The sequence below is a fragment of the Phyllostomus hastatus genome, unplaced genomic scaffold (assembly GCF_019186645.2).
Source record: "Phyllostomus hastatus isolate PE091 unplaced genomic scaffold, TTU_PhHast_1.1 phas_contig_118, whole genome shotgun sequence".
Lineage (NCBI taxonomy): Eukaryota > Metazoa > Chordata > Mammalia > Chiroptera > Phyllostomidae > Phyllostomus > Phyllostomus hastatus.
In genome coordinates this window covers 701,612-727,627 of record NW_025333543.1, presented here as the reverse complement: position 1 = coordinate 727,627, position 26,016 = coordinate 701,612, and the positions used below count along the sequence as shown (strand labels likewise).

Here is a 26,016-nt window from a genome sequence, read left to right as displayed (position 1 = left end):
TTGGAAAGCAATATGGAGACATCTCAGAAAATTAAAAATGGATCTGCCTTTTCACCCAACTATCCCATTTCTGGCAATATATCTGAATGAACCCAAAACACCGTTTTGAAAGAACATAAGCACCCCTATGTTCATTGCAGCAATATTTACAATCAACAAGATGTGGAAGCAGCCCTTGTCCACCAGTAGATGAGTGGATAAAACAACTATGGGACATTTACACAATGGAATACTACTTAGCAGTAAAAAAAGAAGAATATTTTACCCTTTGCAACAGTATGGATGGACCTGGAGAACATTATGCTGAGTGAAATAAGCCAGTCAGAAAGAAAAAATATCATATGATTTCACTCATATGTGAAATCTAATGAATAAACTGAACTACAAGGAAAACAGGCACAGATTCATAGACGGAGAGCAGGGTGACAGCTGAGGGTGCTTGGTTAGGGGGTGGAGGGATTGAGCAAAAAGGAAAAAGGACTCATGGACGTGGACAACAATGTGGTGATTGCTGGAGGGAGAGGATATAAGGGGACTCAATAGTAAGGGGAAAAATACAATACAGATTAAATCAAAAGAAAAAGAAAGAAAGAGAGAGAGAGAGAGAGAGAGAGAGAGAATGCTATTCTACTTTGACTTTCAATATACCACATCCTCCTGGTTCTCTACCTACCTTAATTAACTTTTCTCACCTTCTTTGTTGTCAATATTTCCCAAGGGTCTATCCGTGTCTCAATTCTAATTTTTCTCTCCCTCTGTGACTATTTCTACACTCAAGATTTTCATTTTATATTTTTATATAGCCACACATTGATAACAAACTTGAGCAATGAATTTGCAAATGCCTGCTGAAAATCTCCTTGTGGATAGGCAAATAATAGGCCATTTCAATACATCCAAAATCAAACTTATTAATTTCTCCTATAAGCCTGCCCTGTCTTGTCTAGAGGTGCATGGCATCATTATCTATACAGCCATATTGGCAAAAAATTCCCTGAAATTTTCATATCTAATTACTCACCACCTCTGACTTTACAGTCTCTTGTGTCTAAATCCTCCTATCATTTCACAACTAGCCTTGTTCTGCCCCATTGTCATCTGTCAGCGCTTGGTAACAGACTCTTAATTGGTCTCCTGGCCCCAGACTCAATCTACACACTGCTGTTCTAACCTGTGCAAAAAGATGCAGAGACTATTCTACTGCCTCCCTAGAAAAACTATTATAGATTTCTTATGCTTTGATTTTTATGAATTATTTGCACTCATTTCTTCATAAACACGGAGTTTACCTTTTAGGTTTGGATCATGTTATAAAGACAAGTTTTCTCTCAAGATCAAAGGGGTTGTTGCCACATCACATAGCAGCTACAGTTATAATCCCCTTTTAAGACATGTGTTCAATTATGTTTCTAGGGAGCTAGGTTTTAGGGAGACAAACTATGAGGCTCTGACTGATCTTTATTTGGTCCTCTCTCTGCTAAGCTGAACCTCATCTGTCTCATCTCTAACAAAAATAATCAGCATTTATTGAGCACATGCTCTGTGCTGGGTACTGTTCTAAGTGCTATTTGTTGGGTTGACCAATAAGTCGCTTTAGTTTTTTTCTGTAAAATAAAAGACATATTTTGCATTGTCACCAATAACTTTATTGTTTTGCATATTTTGAGTATGTCAGCTATCTCCTGCTATTGGCTTCAATGGGTTAAGGCCAGGGGTACTGCTAAACATCTTCCAATGCATAAGACAGTCCCACAGCAAAGAATTATTTGGCCAAAATGTCAATAGTACCAAGAAACTTTGCAAACCTCTTTTGACAGTCACAGCACCATCTCTGTGCACTGCACAAACTGTTTTTTGCATTTTTACTTTTCTTGAAGTAATAAAGCATAATACACTGAAAATGTTGCTAATTTTCTTCCACCCCCAATATTAAAATGGCTACATAAAAATCACCAATTTTGATGAGTTTTTTTAAATGCACTCTGATATGACAACTGTCACTATACAATCTAACAAAACTGTTTCAGATGAAGTTAAAAACAACTAAGCACTACTAGAGCCATAGTATGGAAAAACCTAAATGAACTTTTCGGCCAACCCAATATTTTATGTGAAACACAGAATCCCCCTGCTAAGAGAGGGATATTATTATCCTTATTTTTCTGGCAAGGTAACAAACTTAAAGAGATTTGTCCAAGGTCACCTACTTGATAAACTGAAGACTGGGATTTGAACACAGACATTTTAAACCCGGATCCTATGCTTTTAATTGCCATTATACACCATTTCCACAGCAAGGATATATAGAACATGTATCCACTAAAGGGATGTAAATTATCTGGCAAGAGCTCAATACATATCACTTTACCTTCTCCCCTGTATGTCAAAAAATAAATGTTATTAAATTTATTATAAATTAATTATCTTAAAAAATAAATGTAATTATGTTTTAAAGATTTTAATGGTTTTCACATATGTATATTTTGTCTAGACAATTAGACTCTTCCTTCTGGTAGGTTTTATTTTTTTCATTCTCCAAAAGAATTCCAAACAGCCTTACACATTGTGAATCTTCAACAAATGTTTGTTGATTGACTGAGTGAATGAAAGTGTTTTTATTTGCACTGAATAAAATTTAGCTTTCTCAGAATTTATAGTTCTTATTTCTTTGTGTAAGAAATAGAAGAGAAACATTATATATAGTATATGTAATAGATAGACAGATGGCAGATAAATAGATATATGAAAAATAGGTAGATAGATAGATAAGGCTTTAAAATGTGTTATCTTATCTTTTCCTCCCACACTTTATTTATAAGATAGTGCCTTTCTGTAAATGTCAATGATAGGAAATCATTGATTCTCAGGCTCATGTACCCTTTTAAGCTGGGTGAGACCCAAAATAATTTGTACAAAATAATCATTGATACTGCTCAAAAAAATGTCAAGAGGAAAAGGTGAAATTAGCTCTCCAGCTCCAAACATCTGGACAAAAATAAATCCTTTCATTTCCTGCAGTTCTAAGTTTGTGAAACTTTTCCTAATAAAATTAAACCACTTATTTCATTATTGCTTTGGGATGCTGTTAAATTTTTTAGGGACAGTATTTAAGAAAAAATTAATTTGTTTAATAATATCAATTATATTTTATCACATAAAGGTATTTTTCCCTCTTCTAGCTTAATATCTTCAATCAATAGGGGATGCATTGAGGTTTTTTGCTAGTTTTAATATTATTTCTAATGTTAAAACAAACTTTGAGGGAATATGTCTAAATTCAAAGTACATTTAAGTATTTTCTAAATTCAAAGAATACTTTGGCTAAATTCCCATGACTTTGAGAATTAGAAGATTAGACAATTAGGAAAAATAGTCACTGAAACATTTTGCTGGAAGTGCTATCTGGTGGTCTCAATGTGTACATTGCAAGTGGATGAATACATTCAAAGTGTGAAGGGAACAGTTAGATAAAAGAAAAAAATTTGGTTGGTACATAATGCAAGAAAACGAAAACCAAAGGCAAACTCAATATGTATTACATTGACAATATGAATTAATTACATGGGAATAGAGGAAACCAGCAGTTATCTACCATCATCATGCATAAAACAATAAAAATTTGGTCTAAATTTCAGAAAAAGAGATTTATAGAGATGACTAAGATGTGGAATCTTTTTCTTAGGGGAACTCATGAGAAAGGACAGAAATCTACTTTCAGAAAGGGATCAAGTATATTTCCTGTCTTGAATTGGGAGAAAAATCATCTTTAGCCTGTGAATTTCAGATTCCTCCCACTTACAAACCAAATGTCTTTCAAAGATTCCTTTCTAAGTCGCCTGTTGATTACACATGATGACTGTGTACTCATAGAAACAGTAAGTACACATGGAAGTCTGTGTTGTATGGTCCCTAAACTGCTATACCAGCTTTCTTTGTTTGCGAGTTCTCATTCTTCTGGGAACAAAGAGTGCTATCTTTTGAATCTTGAATTTCCTGGAAAAGCTATGCATGCACAACATTTTGGAATAATTTTAGTAAGTTCATAGTCTATGAATCCACTTCTTGGTGTGTAGGTTTCTTGCCTGGAATGCTAATTTTTCTGTGAGAAGGACCTAAATCCTGTTTCAGGACTTCTCAGTGCTGCCCATCTTCCTGGAACCCTGACAATAATGTCCTATCAGTGCTTGAAAATATGCTTGGGGTGTAGAAACAGTTTGAGCTCTCACATAAAAGCCCGGATTTTCAAACTGCTGTTTCAATAGCTCTTACCTAGTGTCAAATATTTTACATAGTTACCTCATTTAATTCTCACAATAATCATATGCACTTTGCCTATTGTAGATGTTTTTAAAAATTACGTCTTAGAGAGTAATGTACTTTTTTATGGTTCAAATTCACAAAGTAAGTGACTGAATATTGTGGGATTTTTACTCCAAGTGCTCTGATATGTCCATAGATTTCCCATTTCCTGAGATGGAGTGATAACACAGTTCCAGACTTACATTAGGGTAATATATCTGTTCCTTAGAAAACTTTTATTACTGTCATTTCTTGTAATTGCTTAATTCTTCATTTTATAATTAGTACCTCTGTTTGGCATTCATCGTTTAAGTTCAAGTGCCATTTCCCAAACTCTATGCAAATTGTCCCAGGCAAATAACCCTTTTTTGTTTCCTCTAACTACAATTTGTAGTATTATTTGTAATTTGAAACACCTTCCCTGTTTGATCAGAATGGGCAGCCAGAAGTTATCTCTTCTGAATGGACCTGGGGAATCTGTAGGTGTCTGTTAATTTATTATGTCTTCCATATTTAACTCTCAATAGAAAGGAAGGCCTCTAGACATATGAATGTCCTGATGGGAACAGAGGAGAATTAACCCAATAGAGCATCTCTGTTCTTGGAATCTCTAAATTAGGTTAGTTGTGTGCTATCCATTTATTAAATCACCAGTCCAATAATATTACTTACGAATTGAAATACTGGGCGAAGATCAAGTTGGTGGAGGTACCAGTGATGGTTGTCAGTCCCCCAATGGCAGAAGAGTAAGTAATACACAAACACATAAGTTTACACATCATGTGGTTCTCCTTTGTTCGATATTTGGTGCTTGTAACTGAATTCTGTCAAATAAGAAAATGTATTATGAGAACGGTTCTATTTGTAGTCATGACAAGCAGTAATAACTTTGTTATGAATTGAATGTTTGTGTCCCCCCAAATTTCATATGCTGAAACCTTATGCCACAATGTTATGGTATTTGGAAATTCGGCCTTTGGGAGTTAAGCAGGGTTAGATGAGATTATAATGGTGGGGCCCTGGTTTGATAGGATTAGTGCTCTTGTGAAAGGAGATAACAGAACTTGATCTCTCTGCCTTGTGAGAACACAGAGAAGGTGGCAATCTGCAAGCTAAGGAGAGAGCCACCACCAGACAAGTATCCTGTTGCACCCTGAACTTAGATATCTATTTCAAGTACTATGAGAAATAAATACACACTGTTCAAGCCACCCATCTATGGTGTTTTGTTATGACAACCTGATAGTTCAGCATTTATCTTTCCATCAATAGAAATGTAACAATAAAAATATTTAACTTGAAACCATTGAAATATTTTACAGACAGTTTCATTCATTTGCTCATACTTCATTTATTCCCCAACCAATTCTTCCCTCCTTTCTTCCCTTTTCACCTTCACTCCCAAATCTTTCTACTATTTTTCTGCTGAATTGGTAGCACATGGCAGTAAGTTCCTTAGACACTCTTTGTAGTGTTTCTCTACCTTGGTGGCTGGATAATTATAACTTGTTCTTGAATAATTCTTCAAATATCCTGGCCTTACAGATTTTTCTACCTCATTTCCAGAGACCTTCAACTCTGCTCTGCCTTGAACACTGTCTCCTATAGTCCATTTTGGATAACAGCACATTCTCAAATGATTCCATCTTGGAAATCACTATATGTAATGTGTTTTGTTTAAGTATAGGACTTTGTAGGGTGAAAGACAAAAGCCACTTCATTCCTTTTCTCACCCATAGCCTATATAAACACACTCTGTTGGCCTGATTTTTGCTATCTCTGGGGTGAAATATAGGGCAGAATCTATAATTTTTCTGGTCACTTTGTTTAATAAAATCTGTCAATAACATTTAGTATTAAAAAAAGCACCTCATTTGAGTAGTTGAAATGAAAAGTCTTTCATTTAATAGTAAAAGTCGCAACTTTAAAGTTAAACCTTCTTCCCTAGATCTGCCTGCTTAAAAGCTGAGAGTTGGAAAGAGGTTTGTGGGTTTGGCTTTATCTCTCTCTCCTGGCTCAGTTCCTTCCACAACTTGCTAGTGTCAGCTTCTAAGTCCTTCAATTTTGGAACAGCAGAGGATGGACAGGATCAGGAGATGAGTGGTACCCTTCAGTCTTGATGGATAGGAAAAATGGCTCCTACATCTTATGATTTCTTTTATGGATTCCTAACAGATTTCCATCACTAAAATAATAGCATTAGAGTCATGTTCCTCCTTTGTAAGTAATTCATTTCTTCCACTTGGTAGCTGTGACACACCGGTGATTTCTGCATGTGATGGTCCACCTACATCTCTTCATGCTGAGGTCAACTTGCCCTGTCAAGAAGCTCTCTTGAGGAAAGTTCCTTTTCAAATGACCTCAAACACCCCTTTCCCACATGTTCCTGACATTTGGTTCACGAGAAATGGACATCTCTGCCTTTTTGGCAATAAAAGTGCAGCTGAAACTCCATTAGGCAAGGAACTTCAGTCATTGCCTTTCACTTTCAAAAATTTCAAGAGTGTTTCCAAACCTGGTCCATCAATATCTTCTAAGTCTAGGGAACAAATTCTCAAGTTCTCCAAGTGGTGGTTTCTCTAACTCACCATCCTAAAATAAGTAGGAGGCTCTTCCCTTCTCTCCCCCTTGGTGGTACAGGTTAGGGGAGGTTTGAGAAAATATTCCAATTTGCTCCAAAGGAGGTAGACTATCACTCAGCCTTCTCTCATTTTGAATACTAAGTTTAAGTGTTCAAACTTAAACTTTAGAACACTAGAACTGATTTTTGGTCATTTTTTTTGTAAGTCCTGTTTAAGTGCAATATGAGAATACTTATGGTATACGCTTGATATTATAGTTCCTCAGGGATATGAAGAGTTTCATTGTATTACCATATTAACAATGTCTGTTCCTTTACCACCAACTTATCTCCCAACGTTGTTGTTGAATTATTTATATCCCTTCTCTCCCTCAACTCTATCGGCTAGTCTAGGTCATTGAAGCATTTAGTTATTCCCAACAGATAGGTCAGCTTCCTTTTTTTTCCAGTTCAGATTCCATGGTAAAGAAAATATTTGTTCAAGCTTTTAAAACCATTTTATTGAAGTATGATTGACATGTAAAATATTGTATATATTTAATGTATACAATTCAATGAGCGTAGGAATAAATATACACCCATGAAACCATCACCACTTTCAATGACTTTTTAAACAAAATCCTAAACTCTTCATTGTATCTCTTTAAGTGGTAGTTATTTAGCAAAATTTCAACTATGGATGAGCCCAACCATTTATTTTCTCTGTGTCATGTCTGCCTCTGAACAACCAAGCACTGTTGGTGGGAATGACACACATAGCAGAGGAGACTGGGTTCCCTACATCCATGGCCACAAAATTCAACTACAGTGTCCTAGCTGCCTCTCTACCTTACTGTTTCTCTGACCCAATTGCTCTACTTGTCTTCACCAGAAAAATCAAAAACTTCCTTGTTCTCTTTGTACCTCCCTCTCAATGCTCCCCTAACTCTTTGCATGTAGATGTGCCTCAAGAGGAAAAATAGATGCCAGCAGCCAGAGGACTCACTCTGGCAGAAGGCAGAAACCAACCTGCATCTGGCCTGCCCTCTCCTCCTTTTCTACATATGTAATAGAGTAATGTCTCTCCTTCAATTTTTTATTTCTGGACCCCAATCAGGACTTCTCAAAACCCTTATACAATAGGCTTTACTGCAATTTTCTCACCAACATTTAATCATTTTCAAGTCCCCTTTACAAAAGGAAGAGAAAATCTAATCCTCCTCTCAATTAAACTGCTGCCCTCACTTACTTCCATTTTCACAACTAAACTACTCAAAAGAGTTGTGTACCTCACTGACTCCATTTCTTTAACCACTGCAGTCTAGTTTCTTTCTCCTCAATCCACCCAAATGTACTTGCTGTGATTATCAATAACCTCCATATTACACAACCCAATACATACAGTTCTCTCTCAATTTTGTGTACCTCTTGGCAGCACCTAAAAGAGTTAATCATTCCTTCCGGTTGGAAACTCTTCTTTGAACTTCCCTGATACCTCACCCTTCTCATTTTTCTTCTACATCTCTGCATGTTCCTCTGTCATTCTTACCAGTACATTTTCCTTTATCCTTCCTCCAAACCATAATTTCTTGAAACTCTGTCATAGGCACTTATTCCCTCTCAGAGTATCATTTATTTTTATAAATAATGCCTTCATATATTTTTATTATTTTAATGAATATAAATATACCAGGTGAGATTCCAAGATGATTTCAGAGTAGATGAAAACTACACTCACCTGCTCCCAGACCCAAACCAGAATTGAAGCTAAATTATAGAAGAGTCAACCTGAATAACCAACTGAAGCCTGGCTGAAACTCAAATATTACAACCGTGGATTTACAGAAGAAACCACATCGAGACTGATCTGCTGCCAGTTCTAATCTGGAGGAGGCTGAGCCTTATACACAGATTGGCCCCTTCACTCACACCTAGGTCCAGTAGATGCAGCCACAAAGAATGAGTGGTGTGGTAGCTCCAGACAGTTAACCCAGGCCAGTTACACATGTCCAACATCAACCGGTACCTGAATCCCACCCAAGTGAACCTAGAAACAAAACAGCCAGTGGTGGGCTTCAGACCATACCAGAGCTTGACCCAACTAGCCACACAAGAGGCACACCCAAGGGGGGATTCTGGTAGGCACCAGAACTTTCTGGGAACAACTTCACCTCAGAGGGCTGTACCTGAATAATATCTCATACAAGGTTTGGGTTTACTAATAGTCAGCCAACCTGAAGGGTTAACTCCACCCATGAACAGGCTTACAACACTCAAGACTCAACTACAACAGGAGGGTAGACATAATCCACAAAAAAACATTCCTGGAGCAAGGACCTCAAGTGATCTGGAAGATTGTGCCACAGAGCCCAACCATACACCTTCATCATAAAGCCATTATAAGTTTGGGAGTCATAGCATATTTACCTAATGCACAGAGACAAAATAGGGAGGCAAAGAAACATGTCCCAAGTGAAAGAACAAGAGAAAAAGAATTAACTGAAATGGAAGCAATTAAGATACCCGATGCTAAGTTTAAAACAGTAGTTATAAACATGCTCAATGACCCTAGGGGAAAAATGGATGATCTCAGTAAGAACTCAAACAAAGAGATACCTAGGCTCTAACAAAGAGATAGTAAGCATTAATAAGGACACATAAACCATAAAAAAGAACCAGTCAGAAATGAAGAATACAGTATCTGAAGTGAAGAATACACTGGAAGGAATCAACAGCAGGTTAGATGAAACACAGTATCGAATCAGCAATTTAGAGGACAATATAACATTAAGCACACAAGAAGAGCATCAAAAAGATTTGAGAATTAAAAAAGAATGAGGAAAGTCTAAGGAACATCTGGGACAATATAAAGTATAACAATGTCTGAATCATAGGGATACCAAAAGAAGAAGAAAGTGAGAAAGGGCTACAGAACCTGTTTGAAGAAATAATGGCTAAAAATTTCCCTAACTTGGTGAAGGAAAAGGGCACACAAGTTCAGGAAGCACAGAAAATCCCAGTCAAGATGAACCCAAAGAGATCCTCACCAAGATATATCATAATTAAAATTAAAAAAGCTAAAGACAAACAGAGACTCAAGGCAGGAAGAGAGAGACCATTAGTTACCTACAAGGAAGTTCCCATAAAACTGTTAGCTGATTTCTCAACAGAAACACCAGGCCAGATGGGATTGGCATGAAATATTCAAAGTGATGAAAAGCAAGAAACTGTAACAAAGACTGCTCTATCCAGCAAGGCTGTCATTTAAAATTGAAGGTGAGTCTTCCAGCCAAGATGGAGTGCATATGTAGATACACTGTGCCTCCTCACATAATCCAAAGTAGGGCAACAACACACTTAAAAATGTAAAACAACCAGAACTGCCAGAAAATTGAACTGTATGGAAGTCCAACAACCAAGGAGTTAAGGAAGAAACATTTATCCAGACCAGTAGGAGGGGTGGAGATGGGCAGCTGAAGCAGAGGGGAACCGCAGTAAGGCTGCAGCTGGAGGACTGGGGCAAGTGGCGACTAGCAGAGTAGGTGGTACCACATTTGTGTGTGGATAAACTGGGAGGAACAACTCCCAGATCGCACAACCCAGAGTTCTAGCACCAGAAATAAAGCCTCAGAACTTCTGACTGAAAAACTTGTGGGGGTAGTGGCAGTGGAAGAAACTCCCAGTTTCACAGGAGAGTTTGGTGGAAACAGCCATAGGGTTGTAGAATGTAACAAACCCACCCACCTGAGAATCAGCACCAGAAGGGCCCAGTTTGCCTGTGGGAAGCAGACATAGTGACTGAAAGCTGGCCAAGAGCTGAGCAAGTGTCACTGTTCTGTCCTAGACCACTCTGTCATGTACAGCATCACAATACAGCCACGTGGGTTGCCCCACCGTGGTGAATACCTAAGGTTCTACCTCTTACATGTAACCATGTGCTGAGACAAAAACAAACAAACAAACAAACAAACAAACAACACAACTGTCCCAAATGAAAGAACAGACCAAAGCTGCAGAAAAAATACAACTAAGCAAAGAAGAGATAGCCTACCTATCACAGTGCAAAACACTCGTAATCAGGATGCTTACAGAATTGGTTGAGTATGGTGGCAAAGTGGAAGAAAAAGTGAAAGCTATGAAAAGTAAGATCAAGGAAAAGGTACAGGAAACCAGCTGTGATGGGAAACTGGGACTCACATCAATGATTTGGAACAGAAGGAAGAAATAAACATTCAACCTGAACAGAATAATGAAACAGGAATTCAAAAAAACAAAACAAAACAAAACAAAACAAAAATGAGGAAAGACTTAGGAACCTCTGGGACAACTTTAAGCATTCAAACTTCCAAATCATAGGGGTGCCAGAAAGAGAAGAGGAACAGCAAGAAATTGAAAACTTATTTGAAAACATAATAAAGGAAAACTTCTCCAATCTAGCAAAGGAAATAGACTTCCAGAAAGTACAGGAAGCTCAGAGTCCCAAAGAAGTTTGACCCAAGGAGGCATACACCAACAAGCATCATAATTACATTACCCAATATTAAAAATAAGGAGAGAATATTAGAAGCAGCAAGAGAAAAGGAGTCAGTTACCTACAAAGGAGTTCCCATAAGATGTCGGCAGATTTCTCAAAAGAAACCTTAGAAGCAAGAAAGATCTGGAAAGAAATATTTGAAGTCATGAAAAGCAAGGACCTCCATCCAAGATTACTCTATCCAGCAAAGCTATCACTTAGAATGGAAGGGCAGATAAAGTGCTTCCCAGATAAGGTCAAGTTAAAGGAATTCATCACCACTATGCCCTTGCTATATGAAATGTTAAAGGGCATTTAACTTAAGAAAAATAAGAAGATCAAAAATACGAAGAGTAAAATTACAACAAATTCACAACTATCAACAACTGAATCAAAAAACAAAAACAAAAACAAAAACAAACTAAGCAAACAACTAGAACAGGAACAGATTCACAGAAACAGAGATGACATGGAGTGTTATCAGTGGGATAATGGAGTGTTATCAGAGGGAGATGGGAGTTTGGGGAAAAAAGTACAGGGAATAAGAGGCATACATTCTAGGTAGAAAATAGATGGGGGGGGTGGGTTAAGAATAGTATGAGAGAAGCCAAAGAACTTATATGTATGACCAATTTAGTTCATACTAAATGGGGGGAATGCTGGTGGGAGGGGTGGTACAGGGCAGAGGGGAATAAAAGGGAGAAAAAATGGGACAACTGTAATAGCATAATCAATAAAATATATTTAAAAAATAAAAAACATGCAAAAAAAATAATGAAAGAAATTATCCGTAATTTGGCAAACGAAATAAACATAGAGTTCAGGAAGCACTGAGAGTCCCAAACAAGTTGGACCCAAAGAAAACCACACCAGGACACATCATAATTAAAATGCCAAATATTAAATAGAAAGAGAGAATCTTAAAGGCAGAAAAAGAAGAGAGTTACCTACAAATGAGTTCCCATAAGACAATCAGCTAATTTCTCAAAAGAAACTTTGCAGGACAGAAAGGATTGGCAATAAATATTCAAACTGATGAAAAGCAAGGACCTATGACCTAGATTACACTACCCAACAAAGCTATCATTAGAATTGAAGGGCAGATAAAGTGCTTCCCAGACAAGGTAAAGCTAAAGGAGTTCATCATTGCCAAGCTCTTATTATATGAAAGGTTAAAGGGATTTATCTAAGAAAAAGATCAAAACTATGCATATTAAAATGAAAACAAACACAACTATCAACAACTGAATCTAAAAAAAAAAAAAACAAAATAAAAACAAGCTAAACGAAGAACCAGAACAGGAACAGAATCATAGATATGGAGATCATTGAAGGGTTATCAGCTGGGAGGAAGAAGGGAGAGGACAGGGGAAAAAGTACATGGCATAAGAAACATAAATGGCAGCTACAAAATAGACAGGGGGAGGTTAAGAATAGTATAGGAAATGGAGGAGCCAAAGAACTTACATGTATGACCCATGGACATGAACTAAGGTGGGGGAATTACTGGAGGGTAGGGGTAAACAGGGTAGCAGGGGAAAAATTGGGACAACTGTAATAGCATGATCAATAAAATATATTTTTTAAAAAATAAAAAGAACATTAGTAGAAAAATCATTGAAATACAAATAAAAGCTAGGGTAAAAAAAAATTATTCAAGTCCTCTCAGTCTTATCTACTGAAATATTTCTGGACTGTGTGATTTTTTTCATCCCCATTATTATGTTGGTCTAAGTTGACATCATCTCTGAATTTGGGTGACTGTAATAGCCTCCATATGGGCCTCCTTGCAACAATTCTGGCCTATTTCAGATCTGTTTTACACACTGCAGCTGTCAAAAAACAAATCTAGATGTATTTAAGAAATATACAAAAGAAGGATCACCCTGTTCCATAGCTGAATGGGACGTTGGAACTGAAAGATCTTTTTGAGAAATCATGACAGGGAAAAGTTTCTGCTAAGAGCCACCGTGGATATGGGAATGGCATTTAGCACGACAGGGCCAGGTACCTTGAGAACTGTAATTTGCCTTTTATTTTCTAGCTAAATTAAAGGTTAGCCCCCAGAAATATGTACTGTTTACCCCAAATAAACTAATTTACAAATGTCTCCTTGCCTTATATTTCTTAGATAAAAACATTTTGTGTTCCATATGATAAAAGCTCCCACCGAAAATTTGAAAAATAAATGGTAAATAAATAAAATAGCAAAGTAAATTTACAAATTCTTATAAATGAAACAAAGTGAAATTTAGGGCTTAAATGTTATTTTACTATAGGAAAGACTTCAACCACAAGCCAGAGAGTGACGTATAATTTGGATGTTACTAAATTGATAATAAGACTGAAAACTTAGGGAGTTCCGGCCAAGATGGAGGCGTAGGTAGAAACCCTTTGCTTTCCCACACAACCAAAAGGAGGATAACAACCAGCCTAAAAACAATAAACAACCAGAAGTGCCAGAAAATCAGACTGCATGGAACTCTGACAACCAAGGAATTAAAGAAACATTCAACCAGACTGGTAGGAAGAAGATGGGCAGCCAGGCGGGCAGAGGAACCCCGAGGCAAGGAGGCAGACCATACAGGCAGGACTGACTGAGAGGTCCCAGGGCAAAGCATCTGACCTCAAGAGTGAGGCAGGGCTGGCAGAATAGGAAACTAAAACTCAAAGGTAGTCGCAGACTATGGGGGGAGGGGTGCCAGGGAGGGAGAAACTCCCAGTGTCACAGGAGGGTTAGTTGGAAAGTGTGGCTAGAGCTAAGCAGGCAAGCAGCATTGTACCCTCTCTGGCCCTTCCCCCACAGGCAGGGCTGCCTCACAGCAAGGCTTGCCCCATCCTGGTGACTACCTAATACCCCACCCCCTTACAACTTAACAGGTGCGCCGAGACAAAGAAATAAGGCCCAAATGAAAGAACAGATCAAAACTCCAGAAAAAGAGCTAAGCGGTGAGGAGATAGCCAACCTATCTGATGGAGAATTTATAGCCCTGGTAATCAAAATGCTCACAGAACTGATTGAGCTTGGTCGCAAAATGAAGGAACAAAGGAAGGCTACCCAAAGTGAAATAAAGCAAAAGAAACTGGGACTCAAATCTACAGTTTGGAACAAAAGGAAGAAATAAACATCCATCCGGAACCTAATGAAGAAACAAAAATTCAAAAAAATGAGGAGAGGCTCAGGAACTTCTGGGGCAGTTTTAAATGTTCCAATAGCCGAATCACAGGGGTGCCAGGAGAAGAACAAGAGCAAGAAGTTGAAAACTTATTTGAACAGATAACAAGGGAGAACTTCCTCAATCTGGTGAAGGAAATAGACTTCTAGGAAGTCCAGGAAGCCCAGAGAGTCCCAAAGAAATTGGACCCAAAGAGGAACACACCAAGGCACATCACCATTAAGTTACCCAGTATTAAAGACAAAGAGAGAATCTTAAAAGCTGCAAGAGGAAAGGAAAGAGTTACCTACAAAGGAGTGCCCATGAGGCTATCAGCTGATTTCTCAAAAGAAATCTTACAGGCAAGAAGGGGCTGGAAAGAAGTATTTGAAGTCATGAAAGACAAGGACTTCCATCCAAGATTACTCTATCCAGCAAAGCTATTATTTAGAATGGAAGGGCAGATAAAGTGCTTCCCAAATAAGGTCAAGTTAAAGTAGTTCATTATCACCAAGCTCTTATAATATGAAATGTTAAAGGGACTTATTGAAGAAATTGAAGAAGATTGAAAAGTATGAACAGTAAAATGACAACAAACTCACAACTATCAACAAATGAACCTAAAAAAAAGAAAAACAATGAAAATGAAAACTAAGCAAACAACTAGAACAGGAACAGAATCAGAGAAATGGACATCACATGGAGGGTTTTCAGTGAGGAAGGGGAGGGGAAGAATAGGGCTAGAAAGGTACAGGGAAGAAGCATAATTAGCAGGCACAAAATAGATCAGGAGAGGTCAGGAATGGTATAGGAAACAGAGAACTCAAAGAACTTATATGTACAACCCATGGACATGAACTAAGGTGGGGGAATGCTGGTGGGTTGGGGGTTCAGGGCAGAGGGGGACAAAGAGGGAAAAATTGGGAAAAATGTAATAGCATAATCAATAAAATATACTTTAAAAAAAAACTTAAAGATGTAAAGTATATGTAACTTCCCATTGTCACATTAAAACTTTCAAATATACAAAGAAAAATTAATTTTATATAAAAGCTTAATGGAAAATACATGCATATATATACTAATACAGCAATCATTAAACTGTACTGGATGATATAAAATTTAAAATAAAAATAAAAAATATTAATATATTTGCCATGCTTTACCCATTATGGATTTTCTACACTTTTTTCTTATATGAAGACCTTTAAAACATACATTAATGCACATGGGTAATATCTATGCAAATATCACAATTTAGAAACATTAAAAACTCAAGGTAAAATCAAATGCTACATTAAATTGTAACACTCATGTTATCATAAAGCACGGTTAAATGGAAGTGTTTGGGAGGTGGGAGGAACAACACATTTTTTATCTAGCCAGTAAACCTGAGCCCCACACAGTCAGCTCTACTGTTATTTTTGCTTAGGGCAGGTGATTGCTGGACTGAACCAGCTGAAGAATTGATAATGTGATAAGGGGCAAAGACTGAGGACCAGAGGACCAGTAGTAGAGGCCAGTGGGCAGAAAAACTGAGGTCTTGGAAAGTCAGAGATGAGCCACTAATTGAGCCAACTATGGGTGCCAGAACTACAAAAAGAATGGGGGCAGGTCCTCAGAAGATTAATTTGCTCTACAGGGCAGTAGTTTCAATCTGAGACCAGGGTTTGACTCTAGCCTAAGAGGGGGGTGGAATAAATCTTTAGGGGTAGAGAGTAAGACCCGGATTTGGGGGCACATGTTTGCAGATGTCAGCACAACAAAATAATAACTACATTTATCTGTAAGTGAAGAAGGAATTGTGTGTGTGTGTGTGTGTGTGTGTGTGTGTGTGTGTGTGTGTTGTGTTTTCTCCCTTACAAGTTTAGGGAGGAAAAAAAATCCAGAGTAAAGAAGGAGAAGCAAAACGTGTAGAAGGGTGAGGGTGAAGACAGTCAGAGGTGAAGTGGGTGGAGAAAATATGTGCTAGTAACCAAAGGACATTGCCATGGACATTTTATGAGTGGGTATGTGCTTGTTTTGTGTGTTCCACAGTGAAATTAAATATACAGAATTACATACTCTTTAAAAATAAAAGTATATCCACATACATGTGTGCTAGAATAAGACCAAAATGAATTATGTTAAAATAATAATAATGGGATTATGGGCAGGAGAGGGTATCTGCTATCTTCTTGATAATTTTTGTATCTTCCACAATCATAAAATGTTTTTTTAATAATAAAAGAATCATAGACTAATAGGGCAGGGAGAATTTTAGAGATTTCCTGATTACAGGGACCTAATTTTTTAGAACAGCAAAATGAGTCTCAACTTTGACATAGCTGGCCATAGCAGATTGAAGCCAGAATCCATGTGTGACTTCCCTCTCGAAGATTTTCCTTGTATCTTCCTGCCTCCCAGGACACTTTTTACTCATGTGAGTCTGTCCCTACATCTGAGGCTTGATGTTTAATTACATTTCATATTTCTTTCACCCCAGCAATTGTATGTAACCCATTGTGTTTTTATTCAATCCCAGCTGAGTCATACATTCATATTTCACACAAAGGCACCTAAACCTTTGTATGAGTTCCACAAATTCTTTTAAGTGACTGAAAAAATTTTATCCAGGACATGACCAAGTTCAGAATCCTATGACATAACATATATATGCTGCTCAAGGGATATTTCAGAAAAGAAATTCTGCAAGTCCAGATATAACTCAGTATTGCCACCTGGTGGCAGTGACTGCAGATTCCAGGGGCATGTTCCACATTTCCAACCTCAGGTGCTAACATAAATCATAATTGGACTTAACCAGTGGTCTCCACAGTGCTGTAGAAAATAATTCATTTGGGTGAGTGTGGTAGGAAAGTATTATGGTTTCCATGTATATTTAAATAATTATGTAAGATTAGTTGCACAAAATACTACTTTCTGCTAGATGCTTTGTGCTTGTCAGACTGACTTTAAATACTCTAGTTCTTTTTGGATATTTTCTAATATCTAAATGCACTTACCTTAATATTCATATGATACTATCTCTTGATTTCTAAGTTGTAAGCAACTCAGTTACATTTCCACTATATTAGATGTGACTTGCACTTCTTTTCACAGCCTCCTCCACCAAACACACTCATGTTTTCATGTCTCCAGCACCCTCCCAGTATGGATTATAACTTTGCTTACAGAGGAGTTCAATGTTCAGAGTGTTGCCTAGAGATTTATGATCAGCTTAGCACTAGGATATACATTATTTTTCCTATTTTTCACTTTCCCTGCATCTTTATTTGTTCAGTTTTCTAAGTATATATCACTAAGTCACTGGATTTAGGTCATCTCTCAGAACATTCAAATGATAGGCTACCTATTCTATCTCAAATAGTCTACTAATTTCATTGCCTTGTAGACATCCCCTCTAGAGACTTCCTGCCTGCTCTAAACCTTGCCATTTTTGTCTGAGGCCTGCCATGACCTATCTGGATGCTAGTTTATCTTCTCGCTTCATTGATAGTTTGATGGATATTGATTTCTAGATTGGAAATGTCACTCAGAACTTTGAAGGTATTTTTTTCCTACTGTCTCTGAGTTGCCAATATTGCTACTGAGAAGTCTTCAGCTGCTTATATTTTTATCCTTTTTAGGGAATCTGTTTTTCTTCCTTTCTGGAAACAAATGTTTAAGATCTTCTCTTCACCCACAGTATTTTAAAATCTTAATGTCCTTTGCTATGTGGGTCTCTTTCATCTCTTGTGCTGGCACCTGGTGGGTCTTATAGTCATAAAAATAGTAGTCTTCATTATGGAAAAGTTTTTGAATTTTTAATGAATCTTCTTGTTTTTTCTCTAGTGTTTTTCTTAAACTCCTATCACATCCTATTTTCTTTTTTTCCTACTAAATTTTCAAGTTATATTTTATCTTTACATTTATTATTTATTTTATTTTTGTCTTCTTTTTATAGGACGTTATCCCTGTTTCACTAATGCGATTTCTTTATTTACTTCTCAGCATAGATTAGCAATAGTTTCTTTTCTTGTGTTTCCATCTTCTTGCGTAGTCTCTGTGTCCTGCAAATCTCTCTTTTATTTTTGTTTGTTTGGGACTCTCTCTTTCTATGCCCAAGGCTTTCTTCAGATATCCAGGCATTTTTAATTGTTTGCTCTTACTTAGGCTGGTTGGAAGCTCTGTACATGTGCTTGGGGATTTGATGTTGACTGTGGGCTTCAAGGCAGTATCATCTGACTGGGCTTTTTTTTTGAGAAAACCCAATGCTGTATACTTTCATCTTCCCCTTTGTGCTGATTGCATTCCCCAAAAGGAACTTTTGGTCTCCCTCCTGCTGACACCTGGGGAATATGGGCTTGGCTACTGGATTGGGTAGGACAAAAGTCAGCATTCTCACTATTCAGCATATAAACTGCCACCCAATGCACCTATTTTCGTTGTGAAACCTTCCCTCAACCCAGAACTGTGCCTGGTTCTCCTTACCCTCTGCTTCATAGTCTCTAAAGATTACACATCTCTTCGGGGGAAGGAGTAGTTGTATCCATGTAGAGTTGGGGAAGAAATTTGGGGATTTAACTGTTTCATAAGAAATTTTTTACTCACCTCCACTTTTCAACATTTTCAAACCCTTGAGGGCTGCTGCTATATAAATTAGATGGTTTATTGTTTTTCTTCACTGCTGATTTAAGATTCTACTTTGGTAGGATAACTGAATCATTTCCCATCCATTCTTTTACTTTCCAGTTTCCAAAAGGATTATGCTATCATCTCTTGACGTTTGCATAATTGTGTTTTATGACTTAAAAGGTTCATCTGTTCTTGTTTTAATGGGAATTGAGGGTAAACTGAAGGTAAATGGACCTATTCAATTTGCAATCTTATTGCAAGATGTGCAGTATTTCTTTTTACATTAAAAAAAACAAGAAATAAATGAATGGAAACAATAATCCTTGCACAGATTGACATTGGTGGGGCACACACTGGTGGAGGATGTAGGTGAAAGGGAAGTGAACAGTAAAAGCTACAAGTGTGCAGAGGGATGGACCCCGTGGCCCTGTCTCCTTTGTTTGCTCTCCGCTTACCGAGTTTGCAAGTGCGTGGTTATGAGGATAAGAGATTATGCTTTCTAATTTTAATTAAACCAGACCTCCCACACTATGCATGTGGCTGTAAGTGATTTCTACAGGAAATGATTTCTGTAAAGAAACTTCAGAATGAAGATAATAATAAGTAAGTGAACAGCAGAAAATGTAAGAGGAGGTTCTTTGACTCTTGATATGATCTCTTCATGAAGATCTGGTGAAGCTGTAATTGGTAAGAGCCTGAACAACTCAGAGAAGTTTGTAACAAAATTGAAGTTATTAATAAAACTCCTTGAAATGTGATTTATATCTGCTGTAGTTAATAAAGAATGTGCATACTGTGAATTGTGATATTAGTTTATATAATATTAGTATGATGAATAGACAAATATTAAAAACTTAGCACTCCAGACATGAGGACTCTTCATAGAAATTATTTTTCAACAATGTTGAAAGTCAAGCAAATCCAGAATTTATTTTACAAAGTGATATTATTCTAAATGTTAACTATTTAGAAGCTTCATTTATAATCTCTCAGTGAAGAGCAAAAAGCAAAATATATCTGCTGTTGGGAAAAATCTTGCTTTTTTGTGATAAAAATGACTGAAATAATGTATAAATATAAATACAATAGATCTTTCTAACCAGCTGCATGATGAAACAGATTCCCTATTAAATGAAATGCTGTTTAAAATATTTAAAAGTGCCTTTTTAAATGTATCACTAAACTGATACAAAAGTAAAAAATAGGCCTTGACTTCAAAAAAAAATGAAAGTGGAATCTTAAGTAGCTAAAGAGGCAGTGTTTTGACCTGAGGGTGTTTATTCTTTTGCAGGCAGAACAGGAGACAGCCAATGCCAATGATGCCTAAGGCCCTTGCTGTGCAGGGAATAGTATAGGAAGAGACTCATATAGCTGGTATCCTCTGCAAAAGTAAACAGCAAGGAAATCTCATGCTGATTTAGGGAAACCATAATGTACCCCCAAAACTCCTAACCATGAGCATCTTTAACCTTAGCTGGTGTGTGTATTAAAATAAAAACCAGTAATCAAACTCTTCCATGCAGCTGCAACCCAGGACTTGAAGAATTTCCATAGAAGTTTCAAGGAAAATTAGATATTTCAATATTTAAAAGCACAAAACATGCAAGAAAGTAAAGTAACAAAAGGGAGAACTAACAGGAAACAATAGGCCAAAGAGAGAGATCCACAAGACTTCAAACACCAAAGATAGACACAGAATATAAATAAATTTATTTATGACTAGCCAAATGAGACAAAAGATGGGTAATACATAAGTAAGGAGAAAGAAACTATAAAAATTACCAAGCAAATCTTGAAAAAAGAAAAATAGAATTTATAGAAATTGAAATAACTGACTTTAAAACTCAATGGATGGATTAAACAACAAAACAGACATAGCAGAGGGCAGAATTAATGAATTGGAAGAGATAGATACAAAGTTATTATTCATGGTGCAGCCCAGCAAGACACAGAGAAGAAAAATGAGAAGCACAGAAGACAGAGTCAGAAAGTTTAACATGTGTGAGGCTAGAGGCCCAGAGGAAATGATGGCTGAAAATTCCCAACAATTGTTAGAAAAGCCCAATACACAGATATAAGATACACACACACATTTTTAAAGGAATTAATGAGAAAAGAATTAGGGAAAGTGAGATGGAGAGAATATTTGGAAAAAATAGAAATCTGGCATTAAAAATTCTAAATTTATAGAGTTGCAAAAAGTTCAAGTCAATCAAACTTTTCAGGCAAAAAATTTCAACCTGCATAAAAACACAAAAGTCTGTTTTTGTTTCACAAGAGATAAATATAAGGACATAGACCTGACTGGCATGGCTCAGTTCGTTGGGTGTCTCCCACAAGGCAAAAAGTTGGTAGTTCGAGTCCCGGACAGGGCACATGCCTGGAACAACTGATTGTTTCTTTCTCATATCGAGGTTTCCCTCCCTTCCTCTCTCTCTAAAATATAAATAAACAAAATATTTTTAAGGTAAAAGGATACAGAAATATTAAAAGTGAAAGAATATAAGAAATGCCAGGTAAAAGACTAAAAAATCTGGCATGCTACATTATCATCAGACAAATAAACTCTGAGGTGCCCAAAAATTAGTATAGATTGACAGGAGCACTGCAAAATGGTAAAAGTGTTAATTAATCAGTAATATATAAACACTCCAAACTGGTAAGGACATGATGACATAATCTAAATAATATAAAAATATATAAAAACTAGAACTGATTGAACTATCAGAAGAAATAGACATATTCACAACATAAAGGGAGATTTTAACAATACAGTTTTGTTAATTGCTGGGTTAAGCAGAAAAAAAAATTGTTTAAGTCACAGATGATTTGAAAAGCACAGCCAGCAAACTTGATTGAATAGATTTTGAGGAAGGCAGAGCAGAGGCAGCAACAGGCAGGGTTCATCCTGATAGTGGAGCCACCATACAAGCCTATTTTTATCTTGTTAAAACTATTGCTCTTTCGGGTCTTCGTTGTGGTGAACAAGTAACTAATACAAGTGCTAACTGACAAGAAATAGGAAAACGATTAACACAAAATTCTGGACTGTGGCTCTCTTGATAAGGGGGTGGATGTAATTGTGTGAGAAAAGGAGCTGGAATCAGAGAGGGGCTCACAGGACTTTCTAGAAACTGTTATGTTCTATTTTTTAAGCCAAGGTATAGTATATTGTATTTTATTCATTTTATTACTTAAGCTTTTTACATTTTATAAATATGTATAAGATATTTCATAAACAAAATATACTAAAAACAATTTGGTGACAAAATAAATGTATTTCTTTGCTAGGAAATACCATTGAAAGGTACATAGAAAAACATTGCTGAGGATTTTAAGAAACAAAATACAGTATTAGAATACCTTATACAGTGTAGGAGGTGTGCTGTGTAATTAGAGGAAAGTACAGATGCTTCCAGCATGGCTGAGCTTATGTTATTTGCTTCAAGATATATGGAGACAAGATATCATCAACAGTCAATCACTTCTTTAACAACAAAATGTTTTGTGGAAACACAGCTAATTATAGTCATCAATGGAGCTAGGCATTGACTATAATAGAAATTGAAATCTGGAGTGAGGTCATGTTTACTGGTTGCTGCTATGTTCTTTTTCTTAATGAATGTTAAATAAACTCTTTATTCAGAAGTGAATTTACCTCACCAACTGTTGCCACCACTTCTTTCTTCTTTCAGAAAATACACCTGGCAGAATTTCAGATGGATTAGGGTCTACCTACTGGTCTATAGGCAGGCAATTACCTTCACTCCAATTTAGACTCCTTGTGGAGCATATTATATCCCCATTATATGTCAGAAATTTAATCATTTCTCCTGATATAATACTATTGAAAATGAGGCTTCTACATTCTCAGTTGAATAGATTGAGTTCTTATAAATTGTATTACTGAGAAGAGTTACGATTTCTTTTAAAAGTTCAACTTCATCTTGTGTTCCTAAAGGCACAGAAAATTGCCAAGTTAAAAAAAGGCCATCAAGGGAACAAACTTTCAGCTGTATGATGAATACGGACTGAGGATCCAATGCAAAACATGGCAAGTACAGTTGACAACACCACACTGCACATCTGACACTTCCCAAAAGAGCACAACTCCAATTTTCCACCAGAATACACAAACAAATAAATGAGGTGATATATGTGCCAATCACCTACATGGGGGAGGGATCCTTTTATCGTGAGTACTTGTCAAATCATCATGATGTACACTTTAAGTATCTCACAATTTATTTCAGCATTATTCAGGTAAAACTGACAAGTGAAATTGCAAGGTATTTAAAGTTAACCTCATAGAGATCTGACACAGGTATACATTCAATGATTACCTCCATCCAGCCAATAAAACATCCATCACCTCACATCTCTTGTCTTTTTATTGGTGAGATACTCAAGTACGACTCCTCTTGCCAATCTCAAACATACAAAAGTGTTGTCAACTATAGTCACCACATTTGATGTTAGATGCTCAGACCTTATTTATCTTAAAGCCAAAACCTTGTACCCTCTTGTGAGCGTCTCCCTATTTACTCTACCCACCAGTCCCTGGCAAACAACTTTTCCACTCCTTATTACTATGAGTTTTCCCTTTTTTTTAAACATTACACATATAAATGATACCATGCATTATTTGTCTTTCTCTGGCTTATTTCACTTAGAATAATGTTTCAAGGTTTATCCATCTTGTTACAAATGACTGAATTTCCTTCTTTCTCATGGCTGAATAATATGCCATTGTATATGTGTAACACATCTTTTTATCCATTCATCTGCTGATGAACACTTAGGTTGTGTCCATATCTTGACTAGTGTGAACAATGCTACAAGGAACATGGGAGTGATGATATCTCTTTGAAACAGTGATTTAATTTATTTGAATAAATACCTAAAAGCAGGATTGCAGGCTCTTATGGCAGTTTTATTTTTAATATTTTGAGGAACCTCCACAGTGTTTTCCATAGTGGCTGTATCAATTTACATGGGTTCCGTTTTCTCCACACCCTCACCAACATTTGTTACCTCTTGTCTTTTTTCTGCTGTTGTGACTCCTAAAGAATGTGTGGTAGTGTCTCTTCCTCTCACCTCTCTATATACCATAGGAATTGGCTGGGTGAGGAAAAGGAGACACCTAGGATATGTCAGATGAGGACTGGGCAGCAATAACAATGGGCTTTGCCACACAGTTTCACCCAGTCTAAGAGAAGGAAAGAGTAATCAAGGAGAACCAACTTTTGTCTATAGCACCACCTGGTCTGATCCTAAAATGCCTATTTCATATTTAATCTAGGGGCTGGATATTCTAGACTTGGTATTGCCTCACTTGGAAGAACTGATACCCTTTGTCTCTGATATCATGAACCATGCTTATTGCTGTCACATGGTTTTTCGAATTCCTAAAGAACATTTAAGAGTGCTATCTTATAAGATCTGGTTTTTAAATAATAAGAATTTTCATCCCCAAACTAAACAATACCTAATTAAAAGCAAGATTCAATTGGTTCAAGGAAATTTTTCCTTTGAACTTTTCCCTTTGGGGAACTAAAAATTATATAAGATGAATGAAAAACAATAATCTCAGACCTTTTATTAAAAGCATACTAGTCCTGACCAGTGTGATTCAGTGGGTTGGGTGTCATCCTGCAATGCAAAAGGTTGCCACTTCAAATTCCAGTCAGGGCATATGCCTGGGCTGCATTCTGGGTCCCAGGTTGGGCATGTGTGAGAGGCAATAAATACATGCTTCTCTCACACATCACTGTAAGATAAATCTTTAAAAAATAAAATATTTTAAAAATAAAATATAAAAGCCTATTGGTTTTCCAATTTCTTTCATTTTATGATGTCTAAAAGTTTAGAAATTAAGGTAGTGCAAAAAATCTGGGGTGTCTCTTTGAATGATATTAGTGATTATAAGGAAAAGGGAAGTCTAGCCACTTGGTTCTTCTGTTGGTATGTAAAAATTAAGTTCTGGATACTCAAAACTTATTTCTCATGGAAACAACATGTGGTGATTGGCCTCCTGGTTTCCCCACTGGAACCTGACAAATAGTTGGCCCCTTGCACTGTCAGTGTCCTTTTTGGGTCTTCTTTCTTTTTCTTCCTTTTCTTTTCTAAAAACATTTCAGCTACTTTTGGAGTAATGCAAGATCTATGGGCTACATACCTACCTACCACTTTTATTCTGGGCACAAGTGCAGAGCTCTGCTAACGTTTGGGCCATGGGAACTTGGTGAGTCATGGACACATTTCTCTCTAAGTACGCAGCATAGGAATCTGACCCCTAAATATGAGTACTCCTTAATCAGTTCCTGGAATCTAAGGAACTATAAATATTCATCATCTTCAAAACCAGCATATAATTATCACCATCAGCAGCATCAGTAGCAATGGCAAAATTATCTTCATTTTTATCTATAACATAATTTTGTAGTTCTAGTAACAAGAATTTTAGGGCTGATAAATTTCAGTTCCAAATCCTTATTTCCTTTCCATCAAAAATAAAATTAATCTCCTCAAATAGCCAAAGCAATCTTGAGAAAGAGCAAAGATGGAGATATCATACTTTCTGACTTCAAACTATACTAAAAAGCTATAATAATCAAAATAGTTTGGTGTTGGCATAAATATAGACATATAGATCAATGAAACACAATTGAGAGCCTAGAAATAAACCTTCACATACAAAGTCAACTAATATTTGCCAAGCGAGCCAGGATTACTCAATAGGGAGAAGATAGTTTCTTCCATAAACGGTAGTGGGAAAAATGGATATCCACATGCAGAAGGAAATTGGACGCTTATCTTACACTACTCACAAAAATTAACTTGAAATGGATTACAGACTTAAATGTAAGAAC

At 36.7% G+C, this 26,016-nt stretch overlaps 1 protein-coding gene across 1 annotated transcript in view; it reads right to left on the bottom strand.

Annotated features, from left to right (window-relative positions):
* SLC13A1 (solute carrier family 13 member 1) overlaps window positions 1-26,016 on the bottom strand; it is a 112,151-nt gene that overhangs the window by 33,154 nt on the left and 52,981 nt on the right. Inside the window, exon 7 of the mRNA XM_045847691.1 lies at window positions 4,972-5,123. Within this exon, the coding sequence (XP_045703647.1) occupies window positions 4,972-5,123 (152 nt within the window). The remainder of the gene's footprint in view (window positions 1-4,971; window positions 5,124-26,016) is intronic.